Source organism: Lissotriton helveticus, chromosome 3_1 (assembly GCF_964261635.1).
Source record: "Lissotriton helveticus chromosome 3_1, aLisHel1.1, whole genome shotgun sequence".
NCBI classification, from domain to species: domain Eukaryota; kingdom Metazoa; phylum Chordata; class Amphibia; order Caudata; family Salamandridae; genus Lissotriton; species Lissotriton helveticus.
The window spans coordinates 1,600,118,667-1,600,141,216 of record NC_136061.1 but is presented as its reverse complement, the minus strand read 5'-3'; the positions used below and the strand labels follow the sequence as shown (position 1 = coordinate 1,600,141,216).

Below are 22,550 nucleotides of genomic sequence, written 5' to 3'. Positions count from 1 at the left end.
CTGACTTCCGTTTGTTGATATTGCTTATCTGCAGTTTTGGCGCATGCTGAGTTGATATCTATCCAGAGAGGAGGGGTGGAAGCTGGTAATAGTTGGCGATGAGAGGAATTTTCAGTGTTTCAATTCCTGAGTAGAATCTTGACGTTTGATTTGTATAACACCGCTGAGCGCTCTTGGCGGCTTTCGTGTACTGACGGTTTTTGGACTTTTCCTTTGGGGATTCGCCGGGTCTGCGTAGTACGGCCCCCTGTGTGTGGTTGATCTGTGAACATCTGTGTTAAGCCTTCAGCTGGACCACTTAGGCCTGGAGTAGACTGTGCTTCCTCCAAGGTGCGTACAGTGTGTGTGTGTTTCTTTATCTCACAAGAGCATGAGGCAGATGGGGTGCCCCCACCTATGTGTGACGCCTTTTCATGCAGGAAGATAATGGCCTCTTTGAGAGTGTGCGATGGTGAAGCATTATGCATGATAGATCTTGGTATAGTCATACCTTTGTTCCCTCAAAAAGGATGGGGGCTTGATTTCTTGCTGCGAAAATTATGGCCAATTTCTGCTTGTACACAGGTCAGCATATCTTGCGGCATGCCGGGGGAGTGGGCAGATCATTCTATCTGTGCAATCGAGGATGATTTCTGTGTCAGCTAATTTTGGGAGAAGTTACTAAAACAGGTGAGTGACGTAGCCATATATGTCACCTTTTTAACGTTGAGAGAGACTCCTTTGATTCTGATGTTCGAGTGTCGAGATGTGTTCTTCAGGTCTTTCAAGTGAATGAAGAGGTCAAGGTTATGCTCTTGAAGCTCTAGTACTTTGTGTCTGTGATTGTTGAGTTCTTTAATAGAGTCACTGCTGTCTTCCAGCATTGTCACCCACTGACCTAACTCCACCGCATCTTGTTGATGTTCTTGATATCCATGGCAACTTCAGTGTAGCAAAGTCGTGCCTAAGCTTCCTGAATAGGATTTCCATGAAGGATTGAGTGACAGGCACATCATCTCCCCACTGGTCTGTACTTTCAGATGCACTGTCTTGTCTCGGTTGGTCTCCCAGTAATGGATGTTGCAAAAAGGCGTCCTTTTTGCAGATTGCCTTTGAGAGCATTTCTTTTAGGGTGGAATGTTTTTTGGATATGTATGTTGCCATTTGTCCCCTGAGAACTATTGCTGTTGAGAATTATCCTTCAAGGATGTGCTGTGCCCTAAGCTGTTCCTGCAGGGGGGTGTCGGGAGCAGGTAGCTAACTGGACACTGTTCAGCAGGACATTTGTACGTTGGAGATTAATTATGTGTTGAGGCTGTATTGGCTCCGTAGAGTATCACAAGGGCCCTGGTTCTTTCTCGTTTGGGCTGCTTGTGGTGGGCCTGGTTGTTAATCACAGGCCATTCTTTAAAGCTGTCCGCTACCCTTTATGGCTGCAGACCTGGCTGTTACTTCCCTTGATTTACTGGATTACGCTTTCCTGTGGGGTATATATGTTTGTGATGTGCCCATGTTTATGATTGCATTGAAAAATCGTCTCCACCAGGGCCTGCATCACTCAGCGATGTGTCATCAATGGCTCATGCTGGCTACTCGCCCGTACTGCCTCTTAAAGCTAGTGTTGTGCCCCTCAGGTTCCAGGCCACACGATTCAGGTTCAGATGTAGTGCCCGCACTTGGGTGGGCGGTGCTGTTTAGCGTTGCATGGGAGTGGCCTTCATTATGAAAGGCCCGGGTGCTTTTGGCAGGATCAGACTTACTTCTCTGGGTCTCTCTGTTGAAATATCGGGCAACATCTGGGCTGATATTGTCAGTGCTGGTCCCCGCCGCAGCCACCATGTTGCCCGCCAAACTGGTTGGTTGTTGCTGCATTGGGCACTGTCAAGTGGCAGATTGGATGTTTCCACTCGCCAAGAGCGCTGTTCTGTGCTCCTTCACCAACAAAGTTTGTTGGAGGTGACCAAGACTGATTGCTGGCGTGTTCGAACCCTGATCGATGCAGAGAAGCTCGTGCTTGGCAGCCATCTTGGCCATGCCCCTGTCCATATATTAGGCAAGGTATACAACGGTAACCACGCATTTTTTACAACGCGGTACCGTTACCACGCTACTTTTACCACGCAAGTCGTTACCACGACTTACGCTGGGGGGCGCTCCAGGATAGTAAATAGTTTAATTTACTATCCAACTCCTTTCCCTAGAGTCCACGGGGACTGGAGTTGGAATAGTAAATTAAAAAATTTACTATCCAGCGCCCCTCCACGCAAGTCGTTGTAACGACTTGCGTGGTAAAAGTAGCGTTGTAACGGTACGCGTTGTAAAAGTACGCGTGGTACCGTCATACATCCATTAGGCAACCATGTAGTGGTGCACCACAGACAAAGCAACATTTAGTCCTCATAGCAAACCTGTGTTTGGTATCAGGTAGTTACAATAGTGATGAACTTCCCAAAATCATCAAGAAATGTACTGTTGTGACAGTCTATCTTCTTTCCTTTTGGTTGTCTAAAATTAGCACCTATATCTAAAAACACCTAGGGTCCCAAAATTCAGAGGAGCTGGGATTCATTCATTGGACACTAAAAGGATAAAAGGAACAAACGTTCTGCTCCTTATTCAAAGTAGAACATTACTGTGGTGTGCCACATTTAGGAGAAGTGGTTTCCTTTCATTGTAGGGCTTTTGTATTAACATGCTTGTAGAATACTCGGGTAATATCATTGTTATAACAAGCACACATACACCAAACGTCAGATACTTTGCTTGAAAGCCAAACTTAGCTGTCAGCAAATATACAAAAATTCATAGTTATATTTTCCTTACATTAGATGAGTATATTACCCTCACTGGTTATCTTAGTTTGTACATGTGTTACAATGTCAGACTATCGGGGTACAAAAGGTTTGTGTTAAAAAAGCACACCAAAAACTAGACTTGTTCGTTTCTTGAGACAAGTCAGATTTCGGGAAGGGCAACTACCAACAAAGATGGTGTTTCATTTCAAATACCGAGCAAAGTCTGCTAAATCAATTCGCAGAAGTAGTTCTGTTTCAAACACTGTTTGAATGTTAGTGGGCAGTTGAAGAAGATTTTGCCTCGGCATTCAGGGGGTGTGAGAGGAGCTTTGAAAACCCCTTATCTGCTTTGCTCGGCAGTTAATAATGTCTGCACTAAGGCTATGAAGTCCTGAATTTATTTGGAACAAAATGAGCTGTTTTCACACACAGAAGAGCGGAAATTTGATCTTATTGGAAGCAGACAGTAGCTTTCTCTAAACTCTGTCCACCTTCCAACAGCTTCTCTAGCTTATAATGAGGTACTGTGAGAAAATATGTTTTTCCTTCATCTGGGATCAGATTAGACTTGGCCCTGGTGAAACCCATTGGCAGAAATAATGATATACATATGCATGGGCTAAAAAGTAATCCTGAACATGTGTCCTGAACTAGGACAGCAAAAGTGACTAAGCTTCAGATGACCCCGAAATATTCTGGTGGAACCCAGGAAAGCATTCTCTTTGAATTCCTCTGTAATTCTTTTAATCACGCAAAGGCACGTTTGCACTGTTCTCACAAGGAAGCTTCACTGCTGTTTATGCAAGTCTTAATTATTCTGGAATTGCTATGAATACATTCACTTTTATGCGTTTATTTGACCACTTTTAGACAAGTGGTTGGTGGGAAAAATCCCTCATTATGGCCTACCCTAGGGGAAAAGATAAGGGGCTCTAATTTCAGGTATTGTTGCATCCGTGTTTGATTTGATGGTATTAAGTAATGTTTTGGTTAGCCTCGTGTTGACTATGAACATCATAAGGCGTTTATATATCTGTAGTGGGCCTTTGAAACAATGGGCAATATATCTCAGTGTATGAAAGTGATGGAATACCTGTAATAGCATTTGGAGATACAGTGATGCCTCTGCAGTGTGTCTGACTTTTATCGAAGGTACTTAGAAATGTGTCCTAAAGCAGAATACCTGCTGACTAAGTAGAATCACTGGCTGGTCCTCTACATGGATAGGGAAATTATAATCTGAGGGGTCAGACTGCAGATTAGAGCTGCAAGGAGCTGATCAAATGGGAGGGACAGAAAGAGAAAGGAACAGGGAAGAGTGAATGAAAGAGACAAAGACACATAGTTAAATCTTGGTGGCGTGGATAATGGAGGCAGGATAGAAGAAAGGTGGGTGGCCTGAGAGAAGACGGATCCTTCCACAGTGAATGATAGTCTGAGAAGAAAGTGATAGCTGAAGGAAGGAACGAGGCAAATAAAACCCCTGACAGACCACGAGATGACAGGACTAAATACATGGTTATCACGATTCCTTCATGAGGGCTGCATAGGCTTTTGGGTAGTTCGACTCGGCCAAGTTTCCAAATGTGGAAGAAGTTGCCAACCCTTAGGCCCCATTGAACTAGCACCACTATTACCAAACATCTGAGTTGTGGTTGAATGTGTTCTTGAATATTTTATCTTGTACTAATTATGGTGATAATTGTTGAAGTACCAAATTTTTTATATTTAAAATATGTTTGCCCATCCACAACATAATCATGCTCTCTCGTCTTATCTCCTGTATTTTCTATAGCTGATTATTTCCTATGCCTCTACCTAGTGTACTTTGCTGACCTGAAAAACGTTGTTTGTCTTTTGTCATATCTGCTGCCCATACGCCCATTATAGTTGTGCACATCTCATTGTTTTAATTTTCTTAGTTTCCCATTTTATCTCGGTGTTTCTCATTCTTGCTCTCACGATTCACAACTGACTTAGAAACTGAACTCCCTTATGTTTACGCCAGGAGATGAGTATGCCACATCAGAAAGAGAGGATGCCCAAAAAATGAAGAACTTGAAACAATATATTATTTTCTTAAATCCTCCTAGCAATTCCCCAAGTGTTTTGAAGTTTATGGGAATTGTATACGAACGATGCCATACTTTCATATGACTTTTTCAAATGTGGGTCCCAGTGGGTGGAAGAGTTTGAGTGAGGCCCCAGCTGTTGCCTGTAAATTTGTGTAGTTGGTGTCAATGGGATTGAAAGAGAAGGATGCCTGGAGCAAGGATGCTTCGATGGCATCATGTCCAGAGGCTGCTGCCCATTCTGTGCCAAATACCAGTACTACTTTTTTGGCCAAGCCTAGGCAACACATGCGCTTCCCTGCGAGGCATGCTGTATTCAGGTATGGACTTGAAGCTGCGCCCACTCTCCACCCATATTTTTCATTGGCTTGTGTCATTGTCCTTTGGAAACTGTGTCTTTTCATTGGTCAATAGGCTTAATAGACCCTCCTTAGTGCCGCCTTTTCTAATTTTGTAACCTCTCATGAGTACACCCCGTTACATGTGTTGTTACTCGGTAGGCTTTAATTACAGCCTTCAAGCACTATTTGTTCAAATGGTTTTCTGGACACACTCTCCCCCATTACTTACATTTTTTTTTTCTCGCAGCACGGCACGCTCATGCATGTGCCTTCTGTTACTTTGGAGCCATGAACACGGCCGCATGTTTTTTGTTTGTATTTATTAACTTTTTTTCAACTGCCCCATGCCGCACTTTCACTTTAATGGCGGCTGTGCCCCGTTCCTTAGCCAAGGGGCGGCCGCCATGAAAGTGAAACTGTCATGGGGCACTTTATAAAAAAAAAAAGAAACCAATGCTTCTTTTTGTAAAAGCGCCCCTACAGAGCTTTCACTTTAATGGCCTTGCCCATTTCTTTAGACACGGCTTGTCTAAGGAAAAGGGCGCAGCCTACATTAAAGTGAAAGCGCCGTATGGGCGCTTTTACAAGCAAGCACTTGCAATGCAATAGGTGTCACATTTACAAGAGTTTAGTAAATGCGAGCCATATTGCTTTGCAAATGCTTGTTTTAATTTAACCTAATTGGTGGATCATGTTGATCTCTCTTGTTTTTCGGACATTTTTCCCATTATAGTACATTCTTCAGATATGCTTCATAGTGCATATCTCAGCATTTATTTGCTTGTTTACCAACTGTTATTGGTCTTGAGAAACGTTTTTGTATCAGGGCTAATTAAGGTATGTCTCTTGTACATTTTTGTATTTCTCTCATGGTAGTAATTGGTCTGCTTCAATTTAAATGATTTCATAGCTTGCATGTTTTCTGCGTGGCTTGAATTAGTTTTTCTACTTTTCTCCTAATTTTCCCCAGTTCTGTTTTGTAATTTTGCACAAAAATGTAATTTACATTAATCTGTAGTTTTCATGGCTATTCATGCATTAGACTATTTAACCCAATTTCCCCACTTAGATCGTATGTGATAAATAATGGTGGAACGTACGCTGTTCTTGTTTATTACCAGCTGATTTCAAGGATACCTATGCAAGTTTTGCCTTTACGTTGTTGACTAATAGAAGGACAATTTCTGCAAACTTTGGTAGGATTGAATGTATTTGAAAAATTTAGAAATCTTTATTTTCTGAGAATGCCATTTGTAACCACACCCTAAGTTATACAACAAGAAAAACCTTTCAATCCGTGTCGGACACATTTTGGCATCCACGCATGAGATCTGATTTTCAAATAGTTTTACACAATTTTAAATGCTTTCATTAAACTAATGTTGACAGTAGTTTAATATGTAATATATCTAAAATTCTAGAAGTACCAGGAGGTCTACCTTCTAGATCCTTGCCTTATAGAGTACATCCAACATAGCATCGATCAATGCATTGCTAATTTACAATGCATTTTAATAAATATACTTATTTGGAACTGTGTTGTTTGTCGAATAAACACTGCACGTAGATGGTACTTTATATCAGGTAGCAGAATGACTACACAGACAACTGAGGAGGCAGGTGTAACAACGTTGGTATACATAGAGGCATTTCAGTAGGAGGATATAAGAATAGGCAGAGAGGACCAATAATAGCAGGAAGCAATGTATGCAGAAAGTGGTGGAAATTGAGTGGAGCTGAATTGAATGATGAATATGAGATGGTAATGTGGGGAATGGCAAAATGGAATGGGCAGTTGGAAAATAATTTGAGTAGACAGTATGAGATTGATGTAGAACTGGGGGAAAAATAGTAAGAAGATGGGAGCAGAAGAGAGGCGGCAAGAAGATTGTAAGGTAGAATTTCCTTCTCAAGGCATAAAGGCCATTGAAACTACAACAGTCATAGAAACTACATGGATGACAAAGACTGTCAAGTCCTAGTTGTGGTGCACTTTAATATTTGAGGTTGTTTGTGCTGTGCAAATGCTTATAGAATGGTGTATCTCTGAGCCCATTGGCCATCACGTGCTGCGCACGTCCAACGGCCGACGCGGCCCCTCCCGTTTCTTAGAACGTTCAGCACTGGCGCTGAACGTTCAACGCAAGAAACGGGTTAAAATTAGTGTGCGTGTACTTCTTATCCATCTATGTGTGACTACAAGGTTATATAGGTGTGTATATATATATATATATATATATATATATATATATATATATATATATACATATATATGTATATATATGCACACACGCACATATACATACATATAATATATACTCATATGTACATACATGTAATAAATACTCATATGTACATACATGTAATAATATTTACATTGTCAGACATACACATGTATGTGTTTCATAAACTTACATGGACTTTTTTTATTATATCTAAATATATTGTTATACCCGTACAGTACCATATTTATATGCTTAGTAACTGAAAACTTTATTTATACATGTATCGAGACATACCCACACATCTAAATATATACATATATACATGCATGTACATCGTTACACCTTACTCTTACTAATATGTATGCACTTGGTAGATATACATTAATATATCAATATTTAGGTGAAAGCAATCATGTATAAACAAAAAACTGAGGGACAAGGGCATTTCAAGAGCCGAAGCTCTATCCAGGTTTGTGGTTACAAGCCCAAGCTTCTCTCTACACTTTTCTACACTGGCCTTAAATTGGTGTATTTGGTTCAGTGTTATTTGTTTTGGTACTTCGCATGCCGTGCTCTAAATGAATACTATTTAAGACTTGCCATTTTCTCAACACTGAATTTTTTGCGTCAAAATAAGTTCTTGCTGCACATCTTGTATGCTCCCTCCGGTATGTTGAGTTTGTTTTTAGCATCCGGCTTGGAGTTTTTCACCAGCTGACTAGGAGATTTGTGATGATTGGACCAAATGACTTTGTTAGGTCAAACACTTTGCTTTAAAATGTACCATTGGAAAGAGACATACATTTTTCCCGCCATTCTACCCTGCTGCTATATCCCATGCCTATGTAAGTGCTGTATTGAAATAACATCCGGTAGTCCAGATTAGATTAACATGGATGCTTATTAAGATAGATGGTATGCAGAGCTCCACAAGGAGCAGCCTTCCTGCTGCTCAGCCCATCCTACAACTGACTTTCTCACTTATGCAACATTCCACAACATCACCACACACCAACATTCCACAACCTCAGTCACACTGGCTGAACAGCAGGTATAATAGTAAGAAAATAGATTCCCCGGTTCCCAGCATGTGAATTTTAGAAGGTTGGTATCATCTGCCATTCTGATCACGGCTGCTGGCATGGTCTTTTCCAGGTGTGATGAATTTTTTTTTGAAGTATCTCTAACACATAGCGCATGGCTTCGAAAATAATTGTAACTGCTTTTTTTGTCTTATCCATTAATGCGCATATAATTACAAAAAGAGGAAGTGTGCTTGTTAAACTGAAAGGCCGTCTAGTTAATAAGATCCATCCTTTTGCTATGCATAGGAAATCCGGTTTCGAGGGAGGGGCGCCGAGGAGATATTAGCAGTTGCAGTCTCATCCTCACCAGAACGTCCTTAATTACTGCATTGTGGCAGAGACCCATTCTGTCCTCTTGAAAGAAGAGTTTGGGCTCTTAACATACAACGTGTGGCTCAATGCCCCGTCGCTATGGCAACACACTTTCATATTCTGCCTTTATTTCAAAATGGCTTCCCCTACTGGGGTTAACTTATGTTTAAAGTTTTGCCTTATTTTTCATATTTCGTTTCTTTTTTGGCATTCCTGGTTCACCCTCCCTTTTTTTCTTCCTGTGTGTCTCTTTCTATGCCATTGTCAGTTATTGTTTTCTCTTTCATCTTCCCTTCTTTACTCTATCCTGCTTGCCTGGCATTTTTTTCCTTCTTTGCTTCTTTCTCCCTCTATTCTTCTACTCTTCCTCCTGTTATCCCTGCTTCCTTTTATTCCTTTTTTACCTCACCACTTACATTGTTTCCACATACCCTTCTTTCCCACCAACATCAGCGCCAGGATACCCTCGTGGGTGATAGTGCGCTTTACAAATACACATAACATTGCTCTCTTCCTTCTTTCCTTCATTATTTCTTCTTTCGCCCATTTCTCCTGCCTACTCATTCTTCCTTTCTCTTGTTTTCTCCTCTTGATGTTTTTTCTCACGTCTCTGTTTTCAACCTCATTTTGCTTATCGTCCTCATATTTTTTCTTTTACTTTGCCATTTTCTCTTTCTTTGCTGCTTTTGCATTAACTATCCCTTAGTTATAGTCTCACATTTTTGTACCACTCCTTCTGTCTACTTTGTTGGCATACTCACTAGAGCCTCCAATATGAATACATGCATTATAACCATATTTTTTTCCAAATACCCAAAGATTCTTCATACCACCAATCAGCATGGAAGTTATCAATGATTCTTGTAAAGCATAACAAAAATTGGGAATCGACTAGTGGTGAATTAAGAAAGCATTCGTTGTCAAACCAGCCTTTCAGTTTGAATTGGTAATTTGCTTACTACTTGGCAAAAGTGGTATATCTAGTGAGATCAATCTAGTTCTTGATGAACCAGTCACTATGTAGTGGGGTTAGCTTTTAATGATGTGGTATAGCAATGTAGGGTCCGTGTGATTGTTAGGGCCGCTGTATACCTTTAGTGTGGTGAATTATCTTATCAGAGTTTTCACTTTGCAAATGGTAGTCTGTGTACCTTGTCCTACTCACATTGTATCTCCTCTCTTGGTTAAAACTGCTTGTGCTATAAATCCAATCATACTCAGGCTGACTGTGATTCCAGTGTGGGATCTTCTGCAACTTGCTGTTGTTTACCATCTGATACCTATTGCTTCTATTGAGATTGATTAAGGTAATAATACCAACTAGCAAATGCTTATACCATAGTATTTAAACTATAAACAGGATCAAGATAATAGGTAATATGTGTTTTGCACATCGAAAATAGCAATATTTATTGCTTAGACTACTTACCTGTATCAATTTCTGACTTGGTCAGCATCTAATCAACATATTGTGAGCATGTGCAACAATGTTTAGTGACAGTTTATTCTCAGCGGAACCCAAACCATTGCTAATAAGGGACAGCTTTCTTCTGTGGCACAGCTTAATTAAGATCCTACCACCTTATGGTTATGGTTGGGAGTGTTCCAAATATGCACCTAGAGGAATGGAATCTAGGTTAACCAACTTCCTATCATAAAAGCTTTCTTCAACAACCTTGTGGTGATAATGACTGTGGTCTAGTTGGAGAGGAACAAGATCTGTTACCTGATTATGCGTATTACATTTTTTTCTCATTGGTGTCTAATAGACATGAATGATTATCTAGAAATTCAATTGTTGCAACCCTTAATAGAACTTGTGCTGCAGACGCTCTGATCCTCCCTACCTCTAAACAAGCGATATTGAAAAGTATCAAACCTTAAGTGGATACCACAGCATGCTGTGGACCTCAAGTTGATTTATACTTGTGGCAGTGATAACCTTAAGTTAGTAACCCTTAAGTAGATAGGAAAGCATGCTGTGGGAACCGCAATGATCTCCTTTAAATTTGGAGGGAAACCCAAAGGTGGCAACCCCTAAGAAAAGGGAAACCCTATTCTAGGAAAGAACCACTGCTCAAGGAGAGGGACACCCCAAAGGTGCCTGTAGCGCCCTGCCAGCCTAGGTAATCTTCAATAACCATGCCACACCACACAGTAATTTTACACGTCTTCATTCCGCTGCATGTAAGTCAGTACTCCACATTCTAAGCCTACCTTCAACTCATCTCTCCATTGCTTACGTCACAGGCATACATTGTGCAGGGGGAACCAATAGAGTTCCGACATTTTTTTATTTACAAGACACTACAGTGCCCATTCACAAAGACAGCAGCTCATGATTGGTCGTAGGATGATACTTGTGTTTATGAACCAGACAATCTACATTTGGCACCTTCTTAAACTGTTAACTGAATATGCAGTGGATACTGGAATGATTACATTTGACAGTTACAAAAAATGTACAGAGCATGCAGCAGGTTCCGAGATGATATCATCTGATGGGCTGGGAAAACCTAATGGTGGACACCCTCTGTGAAGAAGACAGCTCATGCCTTGGGATGTAGGATGATCGCCTATTTATGGGCAAGACACATGTCCAATAGAATACCTTCTATTGAGAGGTAGGGAAAATGTAAAGGTATCAACAACCATGTAGATAGAACATCCTGTTAGGAGCCTCTGGGTGCATTGTGAGACCTTCTGGATGCTTTCCGTCATAGAACATGCTTCTCTAGGGTGAGCAAATTAAGGCAAATTGGGGTAATATGCTGTGCTCTCTGTTTTACAATTTTTCTTTAATGGTGAAGGGCCTGAAGTCCTTTAACATCATTATTTTAATTTGCACTTCACTTATTGCTTTTGTTGGTACCAATCTAAGTTCCAGTAATTTTTGTACCTAAATGAACAGCGACATGTTGGTTTGCTAGGAATATAAGATTTTCTGGTTCCAATGTCAGGTACTTACCCTATTCAAACAAATCTACCTTTCTACATGTTATTGCTGTGTCTACCACTTACGCTTTATTAAGTTGGAAGGCAGTATGGAACTGTGGTTTGAAAAGAAGGAATTAGTAGTAGCTGGAAACTGAACTCCTGGATGTAGGCACTGTTAATGTTGACTTCCACAGTTAAAGAAGGCCCTTTTACTCATGTCTTCTCACGGCCACTTCACTCATATACAGTTTACCAGAACCTGTCTGACTTCATATACAACTCCTGTAGGTTTGTCTGATGATGTCTTTGGGTTTTTGCTCCAGTAAGTTTTCAGTTACAATAAGTACTAGCGGCATGTGACTTTACTATGGTGATGTATGTGCCAATGAAGAACACAGGGTCTATTGCAGGATACACCTTGGAAACCACCTCTGATTCTCTGAGTCTTTCTTACTTCTAACACTTTTGAATTCCATACCTCTATATTACTATATACTATAAATTGTATTAAACATGTCTGTTTCATTTTAACTCTCATGTGAAAAAAGTTATTTTGTTTTAACTTTAAGATATGTTTGTAATCTTGCATTTGTTAGGATTTTTCTGTCCCCTTTTTATTTAATAGTCCCAAATTCACGTTAGAGGATTAGTAAATGTTTAAAGAAGAATGATATCATCTTAACTCGCTTAAAAGGCAGTTGGCATATATTCCTATTTCCAGCATTTGGGGGTTGTAGGAGAAGGAACTGGGTACTTTCAAGGCTGCATATGAAGATTGTCAGTTCATTTTCTATTATTGAAGTCAGCTCCTTTTTGGCGGGCGAAGTTGGTGGTTTTACCCTCTTAAGTATCATCATGAGAATCGAATTCAAAGGTAGTGCTGGAAATCTCAGCTCAAGTCTCACTGTTATGAGCTCAAATTAAAAAACTTGATAGGAGGCCAAAAAAGACTGTGTTGCATCTCACTCTGGGGCTGTCGTCAGATGTATTATTATTTGCCTTTTGAGGCCGTTTCTGGTAATTGCTTTGGCGGTGGGATTGTGTTTAGTGCACTGCAGGTACAAATAATTCACTGCAGTTTGGGTACTTGCGGCATGAGCCGCCTGCCACTTGCCAGCATTGTTTCCACCTTCATGTTTCACCTAGGGTCTAAGCAATGACAGGTTGGGTTCTGAATCTCCTTTGCGACCTACATAAAAGCGGTACTAATTATGCACCCCTTCCCAATGGCCTAATCAGAAAATTGTCAATTTTCAATGTCTTACTTCAGCAAATGACACTGCCCATTAATGCATGTTTTCTTTTCTTTCAGTGTGTATTCAGGTAACCGTCGTCCCAAGCCAGGTAGACGTCGATGTGGGAGAGTCCAAATTCTTCTCATGTCAAGGTAAGAACTATGCAAGTCTAAGGAAAGTTGATGCCCGGTGTAGGGAACAATAATGCCTTTTGAAATCCAACCCCTTTTCAAGCCACTCAGGACCTCTGGCTCTACACAAGTGCAACCTTAACCTGCCCTCAGATGTCATGCCTCCTGTCACTGCTCTGTGTCTCAATTCTCAGGAATCAACCCTCTCCTTTAACGCCAGAGTTGGACTCCCACTCTCTCCTCATGTCCACCCTTCAGAGAATTCACTTATCAGGCTAGTGTGAGGCTTATCTCAAAAGTGTCAGATTCGCATGAGTAATTGATCCTCCTTTCATTCTCTCACATGCCCCTACATTCATGATAGCCCTCGCTCAAAACAAACACACACGGGCACACGTTCACATTCTTATGGAGGTGTACAGTGACGTACCCACAAGATTCATAGTGTGTGATGAACATAGCACATCTACTCCTCGTTTGTGGTGTAATTTCTAATTTCATGCTCATTATCCATATTGCGTTAAACCATAGCATTAATTTTCCATATGACATTTGTTATTAAATACATTTTTTGTGTTTTTACATAAATGCGTGTGTGTCTGTGTTAAAATGTGTGTTTAGTGCATTTCACACTCAGTTATTGCACAACTACCAATTGAATCAAACCTTGTTAGTCAAAAGAATAATGCAATTTCCCTGGATTCATTCCCATAACTTCCTGGAATTATACCTATCATTTAATAAGATACCTACTTTTCTGTTCCTTATCACATTAAAAACTATAATGAGCAGTGCTTTAAATGGGGAAAAATAAGTGCAGGTACTCATCAAATTGAGCTAGGGGGCAGGGCAAGGGGGGGAGCTGAGGGCGGGGCATAATTATATAAAGACACTACTGCCATCTGTCAAGTTATCATTTTGCCCTTAAATTACACTTATCAACAGTCTCAAATTGCCTGCATGAGCAAATTACCTCTGCACATGTGGGCATGGCATTTGTAGACAATTAATAACCTGTCTCCTAATATGCCCCTTTCAACTGTGTAAGCCGCTCATTGCATTTAAAGGAACATGTTAGTTACAACAATTTCAGCACACACCAAAAAACATGATAAATGTATTAACATTAAGTGGTTATTTCCTCAAAAAAAATAACATCAAGGCCAAACAATGCGTTATGCTTGAGTTTCTGCGTTTTTTTTTTATATTTGCAGGTTCAGTTCTTATTTGTTTTATTACGTACAGCATTCATACATTCTTTTGCCCATGAGTACACACTCACACACAGGCCCAAAAACAAGCAGACATGCACACACAAAACATGCCTCACAGTTTCGGTTAAACTACCTTCACATAATGTCCTGATGCTCTCTCTGTTGCTTCCGCTCTCTTACACAAAAGCAGACATTCACTGAGACAAAAGGCTCACCACAGAATTAAAAATGTTGTTTGCAATTCCTACCTCCAACGGATTTCTCCTTGCAGACTCTCAGCCAGTTGTCTGCACCTTGAGTGGCCGCGACATTTCACACTTGTGATCTAAAGTGCAGGGTCTGATCGGACCTTGTCACTCACAGCGTGATACTGAGCCTGCTCCCCTGCCACACTAACAAAATGTAATGAGCCACCACTGAATGATTCAGCAGCGGCTCGGCAAAGGGCTACATTGGCGCTTTGGCTGAGAGTCGCGCTCAGACAGCCTCATCCTCAGCAGGACATGTACCACTGAGTACCGGTACGCTCCGTGGCGATGAAAAAGTGCCGGTACTCGGGAGGTTAAAAATAGAAAGTGCCGGTACTCAGTACCGGTGAGTACCGGCCCATTTAAAGCACTGATAATGAGCAATATGGATTGTAGTACCAGCTGCAGGGTCTGGTCTCATTTTCTGATAGCTCTTTCCAACTGCAGACTCCTCTCCCTGTGACTCTTCGAAGGCTCAACACTGGATCTGGTAAGCTATGCAAAATCTCCTGCTTGCTTCCAGGTGGCATGAACTCCAAGGCGACTCCGCCTCACCTCCAGATACGACAACAGGCGACACTGAAACACTTAAATGTCACCACCGCTCTTTAATGATGCTTCTTTATCTTTTTTGTGACTGCAGATGCAGGTTCAGAGATCCACTCTTATGACATTGGTTTTTCACTGAATTAATCAATTCTTGTCTTTGGCAACGTTCAAGGATGTTGCCCCCGAATATGACAGCTTTTAATTGGTGCCACTCATGCTGGTGGCAGACCCACATGATGTCTGTTATGGTTCCTCAGGACCAAGCATGACTCCAAGTTGTGCAACACTGCAGGCCCCACATCCTGTTCCTCCATCGATTCTGGGTATGGTTCCGGAGATGCAAGCTCTGAATCCACCAGCGGCCCAGGCCCTGGATCCATAACAATCAGCTGTAGCCTCCCGAATGTCGAGTTACATGATTACTAAAACACATGCTTGTGCTGATGAAGAGGGCTCTCCTCCAGTCCTTCTGTCTAGGCCGCAGTACAGTACAATTTGGATCAGATTCGGACAGCTTTCAGGGCCTCCCACGTGTCCCACATGATGACTATGATGATGAGGAAGCAGATAGCGTTCTGCTACCTCATTGTACAGATTTTGGGTACTCAACCTCGATTCGCAAAATGCCAGTGGCTTGGATATCTCTCTGCTGACTGTCCTGCGTTCATCTTTAAGGCCTCCTATGTTGAAAAGTGCCTCTTGTACAGAGGTGGTTCACAGGTCTGTGGAAGTCCTAGATTTATTAGCCCCAGAGAAGAGGCTAAGGCTAACCTCACAGATCGTTTGCAATCTAGACCTCTGAGTCTGTGTTGCTTTCAACTGAGGCCTCACTCAAAACCACTGTCAGCTCCGTCTTTGAGTCGCTCTATTGTGAGATGTCACAGGCCTGTGCCATGTGATCCACATTTTCCCAAAAAGCCTTCTGGTATAGGCCTCCCAAAAGAAAGGTAAATCTGAATTGACAGAGAGTCAAAGCAAATCAACGCTATAGGCAAAAAAGTATTTTCTTCTGCCAGTTTGGCAGTATGCTCTCTGAATGCAGTTTGCGGGAGCGTGTGTCATAATGTTGTGCCCTTTGGATGCACAAAAGTTTTTTTTGGCAATGAGGAAATTTTTAACACTTTGACTAAAAGAGGACATAATGGTAAGGATGATACAAAGAATGTGCTACATTCTGGACTGGGCACTGCATCCTTGCTATGCGTTATTATTAGATGACATGGCTAGGTGTTTTTCACTAGATTCTCAGGGGACGTCCAGACTTCCCTGATGGACATGCCATTTGATGGGTGTAGGCTCTTTTCCGAAAAGACTAATGTAGCCTTAAAGAAATTATAGGTACTAATGCTCCAGCTTCCTGAGTTGATTTTTTTCTCTGCTTGTCATTTCCATTTGCTGTACATGAATATTAGAAAGTGGATTATACATTCGATAAATTAGCCAAGAAGTGAGCATGTACCAGATGAAGAGAAAGGAGTGAAGTTACTCCCTGTAATTTCTGGTCCCAAAGAAGTACTGGGTACTAAGACCATTTCTGGACCTCAAACTCTTGAACTCATTCCTCCAAATGGGTAGAAGTTAAAACTGATGACACATACTCAGATTCTGGATGGATTGGATCCTAATGACTGGTTGGTGTCCCTGCACCTGAAGGATGTGTATTTTCATGTGCTGGTCCTGCAGTCCCAGGACCGGACTGGCTACCGGGCGTTATGGAGTGCTGCTGACCTGAGGGCAGATTTCGTTGATGGGGACCTGCGTGTACTGAACGAAATTTGTTTTGCTTTAAATATTTCGAAGTACACGCAGGTCTCCATGAACGAAATCAGCCCCCACTGCAGTGAACTCTGCCCCCAGTTCGGCAGAATTCCAAAACGCCCAGTAGTCAGTCCGGCCCTGTGCAGACCTACAGGATTTCTCTCCACTTTGTAGTGGAGTCAGACCACTTCCAATTGACCATATTACCCTTTGCCTTATGTCAAGCCGTGGGGTCTTTATGAGCTTCCTGTTCGTGCTTCAGCACATCCTCGTAGGATGGGAATACACGTGTTCACAGTCCTCGATGACTGACTGCCGAAGGCAATACTAGACCAATTGCAGACAATGGTGTCATTACTATCCATCCTGGAGTTTTCCATCAATGATCCCAAATCCCATGTGCACCTGGTGCAGTGTATTCCTTATATTGTGCCATTCTTAACACAGTTGACCTGAAGGCTTTCCTACCCTGCAATAAAACATGGACATTCAGGTTCTGATCCCGATGTTCCAGGTGAAAGGATTCTGCCTCGGCCATGATGCGTCTGGGGCTGTTTGGGCTCTTGGCATTGCACATTCTACCGATGCCTCAAACCTGTTGCCATATATGGGCCCTTTCTTAAATTCTGCGGCTGCAGTTAGGGATCAATCCACGTCTCGGATGAGGTTGGTCAGGATCTTTGGTGGAGGATGGCGGATACTAATTTGAAGTTTGGCAAGCTGTTTTGCTTGCTTCTTCCATAGCTTACATGTGCTTACACATGTGCTTACACATGTGCCATCTCTGTACCGGGGAAGCCATTTGGAGAACATAGGTCTCTGATTTCAGATGGAGGAGAGCCACCACATAAATATTCAGGAGCCACATGGAATCCGTGTACCAACAAAGCCCTCTGCCTCCCATGAAGGGAAGGTTGATCCATGGGCTGACCGACAACACTACCGTCATGTGGCACTGCAACAAGCAGGGTTGAGTGTGGTCTTGTGCCCTCTGTCTGGAACTGTGAGACTTTAGTGGTGGTTGGTACATCACACTATGTCCCTGAAAAAATTGCCTAGTGCGGCCCCTTGAAGTCATGAGTGACGTCTGCATCCACATTTGACCCAAGATATCTTCCTCATGTGGGGGCCTACTTTTTGTTGACCTATTCGCTGCAATTTAAATTACTCATTGTCCATCCTTTTGCACTCTGGATTTTCCTCCTCAAGTGATTCTAGGAGACATGATCTCATTTGTGCAACTTCGGCCTCCTACACCCATGTATGCCCTGGTTGCTGATTCTGTAGATCCTGAAAAAAGTCAGGAGGGACCGAAAAGCGGTGGTCTGGTACTCCCAACCGCTGACTGATCATCTGCCCTCCTCTTTGGCTTCCTCTTTGGGAGGACCTGCTGCTCCAGCAGCAAGGCAGATGCTGCTCTTGAACCTCCACACTCTATACCCTCAAGCGTAGAGATTGAGCAGAGCTGTTTGAGTGGCACTGATCTTCCTATTTTCTGAGGTGGTTGGTATAATTTTGACTGCTTATTGTCCTTACACCAAATCAGTGTATTAACGCTGCTTGTCCAAGTTTGTGGCCAGATTCAGAAAGAAGCAGGTTGATGCTCTGCAGGCGAGAATGTGTGATTCTACGTTTATTCATGTTATTTTTGGCCAACCAAGGCTTTGCTGTGAACTATGTTAAGGGCTACATATCGGCCCTTTCGTCTTGCCTTAATTTTTATGATCAGTCCCCATTATTCAAATCACCTGTTGTAATATGTTTTTAAAAGGGTTTTCACTTATGTTTCTCAGTGTTCCTTCGCAGTGCAACTGTGCGACCTCAGTTTTGTCCTAACACTCGTGATATATGCTCCTTATGAGCCTCCTCACAGTTGTCCTCTAAGACTCTTAACTGCAGACCCTGTTTGTCATTGTCATCACTTCTACATGCTGCTTCGGCGAGTTGTAGGCCTTGTCAGTTGCGCCTCCGCATACAACCCTTTTTCCTGACTATCGTGTTCTAAGGGTAGTTCTCTAGAGGGCCTTTGTACAAAGGCAGCAGCTAATGCTTTAGCTCAGGGTGTTCCAGTTGTGGACATCTGCCACACACCCAGATAGGCATCTGCCCATGCTTTCACCAGGCCCACCTGCATTAATTCATAAGTCCACAGAGAGGCCAATTTTCCCTCTTAGTGCTGCAGTACTACCTAATTAAAAGTCCAGACCCACTTCCTTGGGCATTGCTTTGATATTGATTCACAAAGTGAGGAAACCGTGATCAAAAGAATCCATCAGAAGAATGTCACTTACCTTTTGTAATGTTCATTCTGGTGACTACCCTATTTAACCGCCGATTCTTCCCAGTCTGCCCACCTCCCCGTTTTTTAGATTTGACTTACGGGTATTTAATGAAGTCTAAACTTACCTTTAACACACTGATGGTAAAAGATACATTCAGTCAACTTGCAGGGTGGGCACCTTCAGCAGCTCCTTGTCATTATGTCCATGGGTGGGACAAAGCCTCGCGAGAAATTGAAGGTGTCACCAGTTGTGCAGAGACCTTATTTCAAGAGTTCCCGGAGCCAGTCTGGAATCTGAGGAATTCACAAGAGGAGGAATCTGCAGTTATGTACAATTTCCACCAGAAAAAGCATTATCGAGGATCAATGACTTATTATGCATGTGATTTGGACTTTGTCCTGATGTGAGCTGTGTACATGTGTCATATGTTAACATCTGTGAGTTGATGCCTTCATTTGGCCAACATATTGTACAAGTCGTTTCCAGGAATCCCTTCCTCAGTTTGAAATGATGCAATACTCGCATTATTCATGTGAGGAACACTGCCATTCTGCCATAACACAGTAATGTTGCCTTAAATCTAAACATCAGTCACTGTAGAACATTATTCCCTTTCAGTTCTTGCTTGTTTTTCCTTGACACTGCACTATATGCCTATTTTCTCTTGCTGCATTATCCACCCACCTTGTTCCTATATGGAGTGCTGTAAGAGCCTTTTCTAAAAGGGGAAGTTTCAATCCCACTGTTCTTCCGGCAGTGTTCGGTCACTAACGCAACCTACAGCTGCATAAGTGTACCGTTTCCCCATAGATTGCCTTTTAAGCAAGGCCTTGATGATGCGTGTGATAATCACTAACATGTTTCATTACCACACACCCCTGCATGCTTCTGTTGCTCGTAGAACTGCCCTTGGCTACTTCTCGACTCTTGTGAGGTCTGATTTGACAGTGCAGGCCTCTGCGAGGCTTATTGTTACCAAGTCTGTAAAATATACACAGAGTGGACTATAGCTCGTGACTAGAAACTAATGTTCTTTCACTTCATGCTGTTGGCTGGTTGGTGTACAATTCCATCTCCGAAGGCAGGCTTGGATTCCAATGAACGAGGGACTATTTTACATCTTATAAATACACTGAATTGTTACACATTAAATTCTTCATCACATAGATACGTTTGATTTGATTTGTTTTCAGTAGCAGCAGTCTTTTTAAATGTTTGAGTCTATGCTACAAATTCAACCCAGACCTTTTGGATTTGCCAATGTTTGTATAGTTTTGTAGTTACCTTCTGTGTCTTATTTTTAACACAATTTCTTTGTGATGGTTTCTAGTGACTGGTGGGGAAGCCAAGGACATTTTCTGGTTTTCTCCAAGTGGAGAAAAGATTTCAGCAAACCAGCAAGAGATCTCCATTGTGCGGAATGATGAAGTCTCGTCAACTCTCTCCATCTATAATGTGGACATCGATGACGCTGGAATCTACAAATGTGTTGCCACGACAGAAGGGGAAGGAGAAGTGGAGGCCACTGTCAACGTGCAAATTTACCGTAAGGAGTTCATATTTTTTGTGCTTGTTTTCTTATTTTCTGTGATTTTATTGTACTGAATGGAGCTATATAAGAGGAATTGGTTTGAAAAGGGGATACCTTTTTTTTGGTTTTGTTTAGTCTCCTTCTTTGCATTCTCTCCTTTTCTGTTTCTCATTCTCACTTTCTGACTTTTGCTTATCTCTTTGTGTTGGGCTCTCTTTCTCTCTAAAACACTCCCTGCTTTCCTTTTCTGTCTACTTTTTTGCCGCCAAATTCTCATTCCCATCATTATTCTAGTTTGATTTCCTTGCACACATTTGGATATTAAACTATTCAACTTTTTTTTTTTTTTTAGAATATCTTCCTTTAGAAAGAGTGAGAGAAAGAGAGAGGAAAAGCAAGCTGTAAATTGGCCTCCTTTACGTCGCTAATTTAGTGTCAAATTGTGATCATGGCAACGATATTATCCTTGGCTAAGAGAAGAACCTGTCTATGTTGGGTACATCTATCTCCCTATTGTGCGGTGCCAGCTGTTTTCTACTGAAGGACTGACTATATAGCCTGAGCTGGACCATTTATGGAAAGGAGCATTGTTAAATCTATGTCCTTTCTCTTGTAAATTGTGCACTCCTTTTCAGGCGTGGCCAGTACAGGTAAGAGTGGTGAGGCGGGGGGCAGTCGGCAGAAGACGGGATATGGAATAAGGAAAATAAAATAAATAAATGAATAAAACATCTTACCGTGCGCTCGCTATGCGGCAAGCGCATGGTAAGTGGTTTTATTTATTTGTTTTATTTTCCCTATCCCATCGTCTATCGACTCCCACCGCCCCTTCTCACTGCTCTTACCTGAACCGGCCACGCCTGCTCCTTTTATTGACATACGTTTCTCTGTGAGCCCACATCCTCGCTTCAGCTATTTCAGAGGTCCCTATTCATCGGGCAGTCACCCACACCAAAGCATGCATAGCCCCATCTCTGTTGGACGGGTTTTTAAAAGTCAAGGAAATAAAAGCTACCGGCAAAGCCCCCAAGGCGGGCAGTGCCAGCATAGTAGGCCCAAAAACCCATAAGTTTGCTTGTCTCAAGCAGTTTATAAAGACATTAGTAGAATGAGATAAGCACATATTAACTGTACCTTCAAGTTCATGGTGTAAGAACGTTCATCAGCATCGCTTTTGGTATGTTTGGCCCTGAATGATAACTTCCTCAAGGTGTTCCTCAATCCCTTACCCATTCCTTGTATCAGCCTCACTGAGGACTTCCTGGAGTTTAGCAGGGCAGCTGTCAGTGCACTCAGAGTGAATGCCCTGGGACCTTCGGTCATAAGGGATAAGAAGATGCACATCAAGTTGTCGCGAACATGTTGCTAGCCCTTACGACTGTCGCTCAGTATCTTCCAGTTGAATGAGGCTGTAGTGCAAATGAGTACATGGGCTGTTTTCAATCAATCAAGCACCCTGGCAGATATTCTGAGCTGTAAAGACTGGAAAGTAAGACAAACTGGATTGTCACTTCTTTTCCGACATAGATAAAAACTGAAGGCATTGCCTCTCAATCTTCATAAATTATTTTATATCTCCAGGTGGTTCACCCATCGTAGGCTCCTTATGTTTGTTGTTGAAGTCTATCATTGTGTTGTATGTATTTCTAACGTCCAGTATTTCCTGTGAAATGGCTTCCTGGTGATGTAAAAAGAATCAGGAGCTAGAAGGGCATTGTTGAGGAAACAGCCAAGTATTGTTTTGTGAAAGCAAAAAAGTCTTCTTTAATTTGAAGGGTGAGTGATGAACGTTTCTCTGCAAAATTGCCTACTTGGAACCAATGTATTGATTTCAGTACTGCAGACATAGTCTGATC

General features: G+C 42.0%; 1 protein-coding gene across 6 annotated transcripts in view; it reads left to right on the top strand.

Moving 5' to 3' along the window:
* The window catches only part of NCAM1 (neural cell adhesion molecule 1), a 792,292-nt gene that overhangs the window by 471,947 nt on the left and 297,795 nt on the right, over positions 1 to 22,550 (top strand). For all 6 annotated transcript variants that reach the window (XM_078682361.1, XM_078682362.1, XM_078682363.1 and 3 more), the window contains exons 2-3: positions 13,059 to 13,133; positions 20,494 to 20,709. In XM_078682361.1, the coding sequence (XP_078538487.1) occupies positions 13,059 to 13,133; positions 20,494 to 20,709 (291 nt within the window). The remainder of the gene's footprint in view (positions 1 to 13,058; positions 13,134 to 20,493; positions 20,710 to 22,550) is intronic.